The sequence below is a fragment of the Dermacentor albipictus genome, chromosome 2 (genome assembly GCF_038994185.2).
Source record: "Dermacentor albipictus isolate Rhodes 1998 colony chromosome 2, USDA_Dalb.pri_finalv2, whole genome shotgun sequence".
In the NCBI taxonomy this organism is placed as follows: domain Eukaryota; kingdom Metazoa; phylum Arthropoda; class Arachnida; order Ixodida; family Ixodidae; genus Dermacentor; species Dermacentor albipictus.
This window is the reverse complement of record NC_091822.1, coordinates 161,894,711-161,908,964: the sequence shown is the minus strand read 5'-3', so window position 1 is coordinate 161,908,964 and position 14,254 is coordinate 161,894,711. Positions and strand designations below refer to the sequence as shown.

Below are 14,254 nucleotides of genomic sequence, written 5' to 3'. Positions count from 1 at the left end.
TTGACATCGACAGACGACAGCATAGACAGACGACAGAATGATAGCTGCTGGAAGTACATGGCTCGACGCAACATTGTGGCTTTACACAACGAGCTTATTTTTTTTTCTCAGTTTACTCCTATTTCTGACGCAACACCTATATTCTTGACACTACCATTAGTGCAGTGAACGTACTCTGGTAAAGCTTAGTGTAACACGCTGCTCTATCATTCTACAGCGACGTCATGCAGAGTGCGGAGGATCACCGCAGCATCTGCACTGCGGCGGCCAAGAAGTTGAGGAAGCTAGGACCCGTAAGGTGCGTGTACGAAATCTCGGCCAACAAGATCGGTGAAAGCCTCTGGTGCCGAGCAGTGTTTCTAAGTTGCATTAGTTTAGCGCACTTCTGCTATAGCTAAACGACCACTCCTACTTAGCGGCTTGTTAAGCGAGAGTAGACAGAAAAAGAAAGCGCGGATGACGATGCTGATGTCAAGTTCCCACAGCAGCTGGCCATGACCTCAACAATTTTGACAGCTAGCTACTGGTCTAATTACTTGTTTATCGGTGACAACGGAACATACATGAGCATTGAAGATAACAAAAAAATTGACCGAGCAAGTTTAGAGATCTTTTCCTACACGAAAACGACCCAGATGAGAGACATTTCTTCTAAATCCACGACGTTGCTCCGACGTGGTGCCGCTTAGGTATAGGCGTGAAATTCGAGAAAAGAATGCGTGGCGTTCGTTTTCTTTACTAAGAATCGTTCATCTTTCTTGCAAACAAATAAAAACTACGGTTATTTAAAGAACGTATCTGGCAGTGTACGCTGACTTAGGTTTGCCATTTAGCATACGCGTCAACCTGTGAACTTTCAAGTGCGTAAAATTTCCCGCGATGACCAACGGCCCTTACGACCACATAAAGCTTTGCGAATATGAGGCCCGTGGTTCGTAGAAGCGAATATGAGGCCCGTGGTTCATTGCACCTTTGGTGCAATGCTTTCGCATTCATCCACGTAGGTATAACTGAGTGCCCGTTGAATTTTTCACCCCTTTTTTTCCCCCGTTCTTTTAGCGGAATTGATTTCCTTCTGGTCTGCGGGCTCGCCGTTTACGCCCTGCTCATGCTCATGGCGCCGGTATTCCACTACAGCGTAAAGTGAGTAGCGATCTTTCTTTAAGGCTTATTAAGTTCACAAACGGGACAACGGGTCTGACTACTACTCTTCGGCACGACGACGCGGAACGTCTAAGAAAGACACTACGTTTAAACAACGCTCTTCGAAATGTTCGAGCGCACAGAGTAGTTTAAAAAATGCCCTTCGACCACAGCGCATTCGAGTACACGTCATGAACACTGCGGTGGAACATTTTATCTGAGAAAACGAAAAGAGGGGACGTTCTATTTTTGACTGTCTTTGGTTGTGTAGTATATACAGAAACGTTCGACAATGCAGATTGTATTGTCCGGTGTGGTTTTCAATCCACGGAAACGGGTGAACGATGTACTGATAGAAATAGTGTGGACTTGTACTGGATGGTATACACGATTATAGTTGAGGAGCAGCTCAGAAGTGTGACAGCGCTTAATCTGCGACTTCCGTTTGCCCGCCCCGTCGAAGTTCCTTTTCTAAATTCGGCTAGGCATATCATTAAAGTGTAGTCCACTCGTGCTGCAAGTGGACAACGCAACTAACAGAGATACGAGAAACATATCGGGAAATAAAATCCGTCACGGGGATGCCAATATGTAAAAGTTAGTGCGAGATTAGCAAGATGAGCTAGGAGGATTCAAATGAGGGGGGAGGGTAACAATGTTACTTTATGAAATAAAAAAAAAAAATCCGACAGCATCTTACTTTCACCTAGCGCCCTTAGTCTTTTATGACAATGCGATTACACGAACACTCCAGGCGAATTATCGCCGTATATATTTATGTGTATGTTTATACATCATAACAAAAAACGTTGTAGTCATGCATTGTATACATTGTTTTTACCAGTGCCGTATTGCAAGGTTGATGCTATACTATTCAACCGCCAAAGTTGCCCAAACCAAACCTGCGCTCTTTACTGAATTATTCCTCAGAATTTTTTTAGAATCGCAGTGCCAAGTACGGGTCCAAAAATCTTTCATTCACAACGCGCGTCTTTTTTTTAAAGTCTTCCCAGCCTAGTAAAAAAGTGCAAGAAAAGGAATATTAACGTTCGCGCTTCGAAAGTGACGTAATTTCATTGACGACGTTCTTTACGGGCAACGCAGTGACACTCACGCGACGCCATTACGGGTCCTACATGGTGTGCTGGCGGTTTTGAGCATGTGCCAGAAATTCTGGCGCCCCCCGCGTACTTTGCCATCGCCGTCAGTGCTTCGGCCTGCTGGTGAATAGGCCAGTATATTTGCTCCGTTACTTTAAAGTAATTCATTTTTGGACTGCACGCAATGGCGTAGCTAGGTCGTCTGGCACCTGTCACCCCCCCGGGTGTAGTCGAGAAACGCGAGGATATCAACAATTTCCGTGTGTCTTCAAACGTATATGACACCCCCTTCCCCCCTACTGGCCCCCTGCACCTGGGGCCCACGGCCCCCCGTGGCTTTCTAGACATTATATGGCCTTCTATGCTCGGGCCAATACCATGTCAGCACGGTAACAGCGACGGCGCAAACGCGCCTCGAGCGACCGTATATTATTTCTATCGCAATAAAGTGTGCGCGTGGCCCCCGTCACCACGTTGTGGAAGACGCCGTGAGCTTGTATACGATCCAAGGACAGACAGACCGGACGGACGGATACTCTTAGACACTCTTAGAGAGACACTCTTAGATAAATGTACGCACACCTTTTGCGGTGTATATTTGCCACACACTCTACACTCTTAAAACGGTTGCACCCTTTGTGGTGTATATTTGGGTGTAACTTTTTCCAAGGGTGTACACTCTTAGTAATATTTACACCCCTTGGGGCGTATCTTGTCCCACAACAATAATCGTCATCTGTCTTGACCGTATTTCCTTTCTTTGACGCTGCGAGCCCGGTACTTCCCAGTAACGAACGGCGTGCGAGTTATCAGCATGACATAGCATTGCCGACAGGAAAGTAGTGGCCGCGGCGTTTTCAAGAAAGGAAACACAAGCAAGGCAGCTGACGATTATCGTTGTGTGGCAGATATAGACCTCAGAGGGTGTAAACTTTTTTATGGTATCTTCGACTGGTCGCCTGTATGCCTCGAAGCAGAGTCGGGTAGATCGGTCGTTTCCCGAGCGCAAAGGTAGGGGACAAGCGCGCAAGCCGAACGTGCGACTCGCTCTCGGAGGATGAAATTGCTGATGCGAAGCCACGTGACTACTGCCAACGTCCGATGTTTCACCTATCCACAGCTCCCAGCGCTGCCGGAAAAACCGGCGAACGTGCTGGCGGGACGAACGTTCGTCGAGACGCCAGCATGCAGTGGCCTAGGTTGCCAAGGTTACGGTGGGCCGTCGCCAACAGCAGCGACGCGGCGCTGCGATGACGTTTCAATCTCGATGACTGCTCCGACGACAGGGCTCGGAGCGCCTCAGAGCGCTCCAAGATAGAGGAGAGCAATCGAGAACCAGCTGAACGCAGGGCGCGCACCCTCTTTCAACCAGTCGAAGACAACGCCGCTCGTGAGAGCGCTCCAGAGTGCTCAGAAACGACCAGCCGAAGATAGCATTAGAGTGCACAAAGATAATCGTCATCTGCCTTGCTTGCGTTTCCTTTCTTGAAAACGCCGCGGCCACTTCTTTCCTATCGAGAATGCCCTGTAACGCTGATAACGCGCATGCCGTTCGTGATTTGGACCCGGGCACGTAGCGCTAAAGAAAGGAAATGCGGGCAAGACAGATGACGATTATCTTTGTGTGGCAAGATACGACCCAAAGGGTTCAATTTTGTTAAAGAGTGTACACTCTAAGAACAGTTTACACCCTTTGGAGTGCCCCTTCTGCCACACAACGATAATCGTCATCTGCCTTGATGCGTTTCCTTTCTTTAATGCTGCGAGCCCGGTACTTTCCAATGACGAACGGCACGTGCGTTATCAGCATGATAGCATTGCCGATAGGAAATGCTATCATGCTGATAACGCGCATGCCGTTCGTTACTGGAAAGTACCGGGCTCGCAGCGTGAAAGAAAGGAAACGCATCAAGGCAGATGACGATTATCGTTGTGCGGCAGAAGGCGCACTCCAAAGGGTGTAATTTGTTCTTAGAGTGTAGCTCACTTAATCCTGTTTGGCAGTCAAGTTCTTCATTCATCCATAGTGCTGAGGCGAAGTGTCGAGCGGAGAGACGTTTTGTAAGATACGGCGCCTAAATGGACGCTAAAGGAAACGATTGGGTCGAGCTAGATGGAAAGATTAGACTTCCGTATAGTGGGAAATTCGTCATTTGCATACCGCGAACAGTGTTTTTGTAAGCGAGAAAAATGACGAAAATGAAAACTCGCAGTGGCGCCACCTGTTGTGGGCTATGGCACCCCTGATGTGACGTCAGCACCGGCTGAGTCGCAAACACCGGCATAAGTAACGTGGCGATTCCCCCGACTCGTCCGTCCGGGCACGGGTATTTCAAATTGAGGAGCATTAACGGGTCCTTCGGCGGCAGTTTCGTACGCTAATAAGTGGTATATTGGCACACCTAAAAACGATGATAGACGTCTAGGCGAATGATTTATCGACTTATAGCTCGACTTAATATTTTTCTTAGCGTACGTTTGAATACAAATAAGATCGCGTCCTGCTAAAACAAAATGACAATTTTGTGTGTGTATGTGTGTTTGGACGGCTTGAAACCTCATTTACGGTCACCGGTTAAAGAAAGGAGTGCTTCATCTTGACTGCTCAGGGACAACCTGGTGGTGTTCGGAGGCAGTGCTCTGATGATAACCAGCGCGATGCCTTGGTCGGCGAGTGATTACTGGAACCCGCAGCACCGCATGGTCTGTTGGAGTGGAGTGGCACGTGACTTACCCTGGCCCGTGGTCATCGTCCAGAGCGCCGTCCAGCTCATCGCCCGCATCGTCGAGGTGTGCTCCTCGTGATAGAAATAAACCGTCCAACGTATGATTGCTGTGAGACAGTTTCACTCCCTAAAGGTTTCCGGGAGAACTACGAGAAATTTGAATATCTTTCTTTTGTTTCCTAGAGGTTTCACACTCAACATTCTCATACAAAAAAATAACAAATATGTGCTCTATTCTTTGTTATTGTTGTTTATCAACTTCACAACGAATGGAATGCAGGCAACGTTAAAGCCGTTTACAGATATATACAGTCGAGAAATACGCGCGCACATGTAAACACACAAAATAAGTCTACAAAAAAAAATTGTAAAGACGAGAAAACATACTGAACCAGAAGAAGTGACCCATAGGCACCCTCGTTAATGAGAGTTCATATACACTGTACAAAGAAAACATTATTATGCGCATAGCTCACGAATTATGGTACTCAATGAAAACACTGAATAGCGTATCGTGTTTAAATAACGGCAGCTTATCTCGCAATATATAAGTTTCTTCAGTAGTACGCTCTCAACACATAACACGATAAACAAATGTAAATTGCAAAATAATGTGCACGGGTGCCCAAACTCGCCAGCATAGGCTATTCGTATGATATGATGCGCTTGACGCATTCACGGAGACTAAAGCAACGAAAAGAGTGGCCTGCATGCGTGGGACATGGCGTCCTTGGCAATATGGACCCCAATTGGCAGCACGATCGAGTATGGCTCGTGTTCTGGGGAACGGGGGGGGGGGGGGGTGTTTAAAGCGTTAACGAAATTCGTCAGAATTTACGCCCTCGATTCTGTTCTCCTTTAGCTGTACTTCTCACTTGCAGCGTTTTAGCTGTTGTACACCGTGGTAGCCCGATAATTCATTGCAAGCTCCGCCTATAAAACCGCCCTGTACCTGCTCTCTGTGCCTGGGCACTCCGAAGCAGTTCCCGATGGGAGCCGACGTGGAAAGAAATTCGCTTTGGCCTTCACGAAAACTAGCAGACGTAATGTGCTGGCGAACCTGTATGCAAGCTACCTCTTACCTGGACAGCTAGTATTTTTCCCACTGCATTCTTAGCAGGCACGTACCCAGGATTTTCTTTTTTTTGGGGGGGGGGGGAAGGTGCCCCCCCCAAGCTAACGTAACTTTTCTATCCAAATGAGGGGGAGGGGGTACCTTTGCTCGTACAAATGTGAATAACGCCCACCATTCGCCATAAGTACACGTAAACCCACAAAAGAGGAATGTAATAAGGTGTAACAGGCCAGCTGACCACGAACTGAATCCCTTTCCTGTTCCCTGGATCAGTTTAAACGAAGAAGGTTGAACAAACGAAGCAACAACGATGCGCGTGGCCGTTGAATAGACGCTGACAACTGAATGCATTTCGAGTTAATCGCGCGGGCACCGAATTGATGAGGAAACCGGCCTTCACAACCTGGGAGACGCCGATAACTATATACCTCCATCCAAAAGGAGGGGAAAAGGCAGCAAAATCTTGGCCGGCGAAAAGCTGTCAAGTCTCAACATTGGTTTGGCGGCGCTTTATGAATGTGTGTGTGAAGTGGTTGCGTGGGCGGGGTGCCCCCCCCCCTCCCCCCCCGGGCCCAGCGTTTACGCGTGCGGGCTTTCCGTTTGCAAGACCTTGCCTTTTAACTGCTGCTGCCCGCTCGCACTTCTATGCCATATCGTCAAGTCTAGGCATCAGCAGCAGGTGGAAGATTTCCGTTGAGAACCCGATGCCGCAGTTTGCGCAAGAGTTTCCTATACCTTGTGGTCCAGGATATCACTCCCGGGCCTACCCCCTTGTAGCCGGCGAAACGTTGGTGCGGAAATCAAACGGGCGGACCAATTTTTCGGGAGGTGTTGGCAGAACGCCGATGGCGGGACGTCAGCCCCGCCGGGGGTGCAAAGAAATTTTCGGCACGACAAACCCTGCGCTGGCGAAAAGGCTACGACGTCTGGCGTCACTCTGCCGATCCAGTCTTATAGAATGCCGTCGCGGCTGAACGGGGAGCGCCCTGTGGAGACTGCGGTGTCTCCGACACGCTGTATAGACGAGGCAACCTAAAGTTTGCCCGCGCGGCACAAGCGCCGAATGCTCCCCTAGCGGACCGATGGAAGTTTGGAGGGTCGTCGCTGCGCTAGCACGCGCCTGTGTTCTGTACGGCGGGAGCGCTCGTGCGCGTGGTTTTTGCGATGCCGAGTGCGACCTCATCAGCCAGGAAAGGTGGCACGCAATACTGATGTGTTGTTGATTGCCACAGCACCCTCGAAAACACGAAAGGTCGTACGCCGCCCGTGAAGTTCTACAGATTTCCTGGGAAGTGGTACGAGAAGGACAGACGACAAGCATGGATAACTGCAGTGCGCCGAGTCAAGTAAGTCTCATACTTTCGCATTCGCGTGTAATATCTTGAAAGCGGAATAGTCATATGCCTGTTTTTAGTGCACGGCCGTTTGTTTCGTCGTGTCGCGTTGCTGAATTGTGGTGGCATCCGCCGTTTGTTAGCGGTAAATGCAGACGTGTTGCGCCGCTAAGCTCTACGACGCGTGCTCGATTCCCAGCCACGGCGGCCGCATTTCGATAGGGGCAAAATGCAAGAACACCCTTGGTGCCGTGTGCTTTGATTTTTGTGCACGTTAAAGAACCCCCAGAGCTTAAAATTATTCCTAAGACTCCCCATTACAGCGGGCCTCATAATGATTTCGTGGTTTTGGCATGGTTCTGGCACTTAGAACCCCCGAATTTATTTGATTCCACTGTGCCTTCCCTCGCGATCGGCATGGACGAGCTCAAGAGAATTATTTCCTTTTTCCAAACGCTGCAACTTAAATTACTAGTTGTGCAGGTAACGAAAGGGGCCGCGCGCTACTTATGTGTGGTAGCAGACCGTATTTTATGCAAGCCGCGGTCGTCGCGTGCGTCGGGAAGCAGCCGCTCGAGACGTGCGCGTTATGTTTGCTGTTTGCCCATGCTTTCTAAGTATCTAAGTGTGCAAGTATCATAACTTGTAGTTGTACCACTCTTGTAGAATAATATATGCACACAATCACAGGAACGTTACCTTTGCAAACATATTATTGGGAGTAATTTAATCCCCACAACAAATAGGCACACATACTGTTTCTTTAATATGCGATGCAGATGGAAGCGGCGCCAAACAGACCAATGGCAATCACAACAGTCTTCTCAGCAGTCAGCACCACCGGGACTACTACTGCACCACCTACTGCAGCGACGCAGCTCTTGAGCAGCGGCAAGACACGTGTGAAACAGACTCCAGAACAAGCCTTGGTGAAGTTACGGAACCGTCAAGAAGCAGCCCAATGGATCTGCAGTCATCGAGTAGTATGACAACAGAAGTTCCTGCTGCCAGTGTGACTTATGTTGTAATTGAAATAAAAGTGGCTAAATTTCTGAACATGGTGCGTACCTCTGACTCGACGTCGTCTACGATCTTGTCGGACACCTGTGACACGCACTTGGCTTTCACTATCACATTACCGTCCACAATTTGTTCAACGCCGTACACGTTCAGAAGCAGACGCTCCCCTATCGTGAGGTTGCCGCCACGAAAAAAAGCTGTCGGCGTCGGCAGCCTTCTTGAAACCGATCGGCAATCTTTGCATCGCTGTTGCGCAAGCAGGCGATCTGCCGCCGTCGAAAACGAAGCGCCGTGAGCACGAGCAGCGAAGAAAAGCGCGGACAACACAATGTAAACAAAGCGGACACTGCGCCACGGCGCCACCGCGCGGCTTGACGCTTCCACATTGGGGGCGCTGTCAGGAGGCGCAGTAGCGCCGCCTGGCCATGGTTTTCTCGTCTATACACTGCGCTTAATTTCTTCTTCACGCTGATACTCGGCTAAGACGCCAGTCGACGCTCTCTCATTGTCCTTCTAACTCCCATACCACATCGCCGCCCCCCTGCAGACGGCCATATTATCTTCATTTTCCTGCATTTATTATGTCATTTATAAACTTATTTATTTAAATAAACAACCAATTCCTACATACTATAAAGTATGTTCTCTGACCGCCATAGTCCTAAGGAGTTTCATGTTCTGCGTGCTTAAGTGCACCTTGAAGTTTGTAAAATGTCAAACATTGCATATCGAAAAAAACAAACACGTGTATGATTTAAGAGAGAATAACGGATGCTATACTTTCGACTGGTGACTTCTAATGCACTCGGCAAGTACACATCATGTAGGAAAGAGGGAGAGAGAGAGCATGTATGCAGGCCAGCCGGAGATGAGGCAACTGACATGACGTCAAAACAAGGGCAGAGGCTTAACTGGGCCACGTTTGATCGGGATCCCGCCTACTTCGAAAAACGCAAAACAAAGGGGCTGCTAAGGCTGGCACCACATGGCTCGTCCAAAATAAAGCGCTAGATGGAAGCCTCTGTGTCCTAGCGCCATCATTTCGCTCGTCCACCTTTCACTCAGCCAGAGGATACATGTCAAGTGGCTGGCCATTATCACACGATGGTAGTACACAACGAGACCGACATTTGCGGCATAAAGTTAAGCTCTGTACAGTCGACCAGCGGTAGCTGTGCTCACTCGACGCGATGCTATCTTTTGTGACTGCATCTTAATCGTTCTATCCGGTACAGGCACAGCACTATAGCAGGAGTACAGTGTTAATTGCTCAGTGGACTGGCTAGAGCGTGTCTTGTGGCCGCAGCGCAACAACCTGTTGGAGACCGGCTTCGCGACGGTCGGCACGGAGTTCTGGGCGTCCAACTCCCGGCTGACCAACCAGGTGCTGTTCGGCGCCGTGGGCAGCGTACTGGCCGAGATGGACGACAACCAGTCTCTCGGCCCCGTCCTCATGCCCATCGTCCTGGACATTGTACGCGGTGACCGACTTCCTTCGGTTACTCTTTGCGTCGTCGTTTTATCGAAGGATCACGTAAAGGACGACGTGTGCCATACGCCAGACAATTAGTAACGCCGCAAGGCTCTTTCACAACTAGGCCAACGCGACACCGATTTTCGGTCTGCCCACTGTCGGTGACAGCGTTTCTTTTTTTTTTCCTTCGCGTCGGTGCCTCCGCCACACTGTACCGACGCCGAACTCTCCGCCGACCGTGGGCAGATTGTCGCCGTCGGTACACTGTGACAGAGACGCCGACACGAAGGAAAAAACGCTGTCGCCTACAGTCGGCACACCGAAATTGGTGTCGTGGTGGCCTAGTTTTATGCGAAGCATATTACGAGAGCTCAACCCAGCTCCTCAGGCGCGGCGGTGTCGCCTTGAAACCACGTGACACCATGACGTCACGACAGAGGAGAACTGGCTTTGGCTCAACTCTTGCAAGACGGGCTGGGTGGGAATCGAACCAGGGTCTCCGGAGTGTGGGACGGAGACGCTACCACTGAGCCACGAGTACGATGCTTCAAAGCGGTACAAAAGCGCCTCTAGTGAATGCGGTGTTGCCTTAGAAACGAGCTGTTTCTAAGGCGTGCGTCTCTTGCTCAGGCGCACATTTCGTTGCCGCGCCGAACGCTGCTTTGCTCGACGCTCACCGCGTCGAATGCGGGGCGCGTAGTCGCTGCCCTGTAGCCCATTGTCTTACACCCCTTGGCGGGTCGACGGGAACGCTGTCGCGTTCCACTCTTGAAGGCGAAGCAGTAATGCATGAGTTGTTTCTTCGTCTAGCCGAACCAAATATAGCCAAGCAACAGCAGTTCACCAGGCTAAACAGTGGTTCAACAACTAAAATAAAGGCTAGTATGCTTCGCATCCTGGGCTTAACCTTACCTAAGCCACAGCCATTTTTTAAAGAGCCTATAGACGGACAGACAACAAGGAAAGGCGAATACGTCATCCAGTCAAACGCTCGGTTGGTTATACTGAAGGGATATTCGGGATGAGGGATTGAAACGAAGAAGGAAAAGGCGAAAGGAAAGAAAGCTCAGATGCGCAGTAGCAGGCGCTCAGCGCCTGCAAGGGTCTTCTCAGGTCCGTTTATATTAAGCAAGCAGCACCATATTGATCGTATGGTTATCCTACATGACACCCAATAGGAATTTGGGTTAGTGCATATAGCGCTTATATGGGCCAGTATAGGAAACTGATTGGCCGACTCACGTGCCTAGCCAGATTTAAGGATTGATTGATTTAAGAATTGATTGATTGATTGATTAATGGATTGATTGATTGATTGATTGATTGATTGATTGATTGATTGATTGATTTTTCTTGGAGAAAGGTATAGTAAAGTTCAGCTTGTGCAATTCAAAATACCGTCTATATGGTTAAGCTTAAACTATAGGCGCAATGACCACTCTGAGGTTCTGTACACCACACATTTCCAGTTCGAAATTTCGATCGTATAACTTTGCGCTCGAAATACATTCTCTGACTTGTCTGGATGTACGAACAGTGTGAACTCCACGTTATGCTAAATAAATACTATTATAGCGCTAAATAGTGTCATATTGTTTAAGAAGGCAATTGTGTGCAACCGGCCTATAACACCCTCACATATATTCGAATAATGTCAGTCCACTACCCAATCCTATGTCATGGCATGGGCCTACTAAACATCATTGCGCTGCAGTGTATAGAGTGATGGTCAGGCTTTAAGAGCGGCGAAATGCTCTTTGCAATTTTTAACGCTTAAGGAACTATTGTACGCCGTCAGGTCTCTTGCAGGAGCTACACGAACTCTTTTTTTTAATTAAATGTCCGTCGTGAAGGTTGCGTTCGTTTTTAAACGCAGGCCAGAGAAACCAGGGTGTCTCCAGTGCTGTACGCGGTCCCCGTCGCCATGAGCGCGTCGTCCAACATGATCCTACCCATTCGGCTGTCGCTCATCGTGGCGCACGAAGTCATCGACGTGCCCATGACCCAACTGGTGCGGTTTTAACGCGACATCTCGTAGTTTAGGATGACAAAATGTTGAACCAGTTGGTAGGGGCTCAGGGTAGAAAAAATTTTTTTTCTGCCGGTTAGTGTTGCCTCTCCCGAGTATTTGCAGATAAGTAAGTTTCACCAGAGTACTTCAATGCTTCAAAGCATATAAGGACTCTGGTTTCACGGCTGGCGATGACATTTCTGAGCATGCGAAGATACGTATCGTGTCTACCTTCGTTTCCGCCAGGGTGTGACCCTTCAGTTGATAGTCGGCGTATGTGTTTTCCACTTTGTTCTTCTTGTGTCCGGGTCTGCACGCCTAACCTTTTGCTTGATATAAATCTCGTAGATGTCGCTCATGTCGGCCGGACATTCCAAACAGGCGAAAACTCACTGGTGAATGAAAACAAGCGTGATCGACATGCGTATAGACTGTTTCTATACGGCATATGGGCTACACTCGTGTGTCAAACTAGTAAGTGTGGTTTCGAAGTTGTGATGCGAAACCCATTTAGAATTGTCGCCTGACTGCAAACGATTTGCAGTAAACCATTTAGCAGATTAAGCTAATGTTCATGATTCTGGCAAGAGAAGCAAGAAGTGGTTGTTCATTCGATTGAAGTTTAAAGTGGAAAGAAGAAAACTGCTGCAGGCCAAACTGCGAATAGCTTGTTCTGCTGACACCTGAATGGCGACCAGCAAAGGGTAAGGCAGGAAAGAACAGTGAAAGAGGATAGTAGAGAAATTAGAGTAGGAGAAAAATGTTTGCACTGATAGAAGAGAGCCGAGTATGCCATTGAAATTCATAGGTCGCCTGTCATCTCACTACGAGGTGTGTTTGTCTCCCGGCTTCGCATCGCGTCACTGTTTACTGGAAAAAGAGAGAGAGAGAGTCCGTACTGTGAAAAATAAAACAGCGCCAGCAAAAGGACCCAAAAAATACAAAACACACGCGGTAACCAGAAGCGTTATGCATAGCTGCAGTTGGCAGAGAGGACGAGAAATCCAGTGCTGTTGCTCAACCGACTAGCCCAACTTCGCACTCTTGCGCAATATTTTTCTTTTACACCGAGTCGTTTCACACGACTTGTTTCTCGTGCTCTTTTCTAACCGTCGCTCTGCGCTATGCTTCCTTCTAGTCAGCGCCTGTGTTGTCTTGTTGGTCCTGTTGCTGCGCTGTTTTCCTCGAGATGTCGTAATCGGCTGGTCCGACTTCGCATCCTTCAAGTTCGTGACCGTTGGTCCGGCTCATTAATCTGTGAAAGGGTAAATTTTTTGACTAATTAGTCACAGACGACTATGATCGTGAGAAATTTTAATAAGATGAAAGTGTAGCGGATATGGTAGTCACTGCCAAGTGGTGACCAGCAACTTACAGTTACGCTTGAAATGAAAATAATCATTTCATTCTATCATTGCGAACACAAGGGGCAGAAACTTGGAGACAAGAAGCTTGTGGAGCTATGGATCGCGCGACGAGCCCTGAAACAAAAAAAAAATGAGAGGCGTAACGTTAGTGGACAAGGAGGCGACGGGTTAAGTTAGATAAGCACGCTGGTGCACCTGATGTTCCAGTCGAGTTTAAAAGGCAGGAACTAAGCGGGACAGGTCATGTAATGGGTAGAGCGGGTAACCGGTGCTGTATTACAGCAACAGAATAGGAGCCAGTGAAAGAGAAATGCCGTCGAGGACGGCCGCGGATTAAAGCGTTAGAAGACTTCAGAAAATTTGCGTGCGTAGGATAAGATTAGTGGAAGCAGGGTTGGGGCAGTTGGAGATAGCCGTGTCGCCGGATCACTGGATTCCTGGAGATCACACTGTGCATATATATCAGTAACCTTCCAAAGGTGCATGTCTTTGCCGCCGCGAGAATGTGCGTGGTATATACGCCGGAAGCCGTTATTGAGAAAGTAGCTACCACTTTTCATAGAAGATATCAATTTCAATGAAACAGGTCTAATGCACCTCGAGAAGCAATTGCGCTCTTTAAGTTGATGGTAGTATACCATAGGTCGTTGGGTGTGGTCGTAGAGGCTACGTATACGTATACGAGTCTACGTCGTAGGCACCGACGTATACGTCGTTGGCTACGTCGTAGAGTCTAAATTGTTTATAAAGGATAACTATACAGCCAGCCTGACAGCGCCATGTAGACTTGCAGTCGTGCTGATAGGACACGGAGAGCCGGCGTCATGGAATAGCAAAAATGCACGGCACTCAGGGCATCAGTGCTCACTGACTCGCCCGTACCCTAGCCCTTGCTGAATCTCTGCTTGCTTTGTCTCGTTGTGTGAGGTGTCATTTCTTTCTTGCTTTTCTTTTTTTTTTCGTCTCAAGGGCATCTACTCTGGTCTTTCTCCACCCTGCCTTTT

General features: G+C 48.6%; 1 protein-coding gene across 5 annotated transcripts in view; it reads left to right on the top strand.

The window, feature by feature from the left end:
• The window catches only part of LOC139056210 (pneumococcal serine-rich repeat protein-like), a 70,642-nt gene that overhangs the window by 55,449 nt on the left and 939 nt on the right, over positions 1–14,254 (top strand). For 4 of the 5 annotated variants that reach the window (XM_070534241.1, XM_070534240.1, XM_070534238.1 and 1 more), the window contains 5 exons: positions 218–298; positions 1,060–1,143; positions 4,853–5,033; positions 9,705–9,872; positions 11,749–11,883. In XM_070534241.1, the coding sequence (XP_070390342.1) occupies positions 218–298; positions 1,060–1,143; positions 4,853–5,033; positions 9,705–9,872; positions 11,749–11,883 (649 nt within the window). The remainder of the gene's footprint in view (positions 1–217; positions 299–1,059; positions 1,144–4,852; positions 5,034–9,704; positions 9,873–11,748; positions 11,884–14,254) is intronic. The other variant, XM_070534242.1, reaches the window with a different exon arrangement.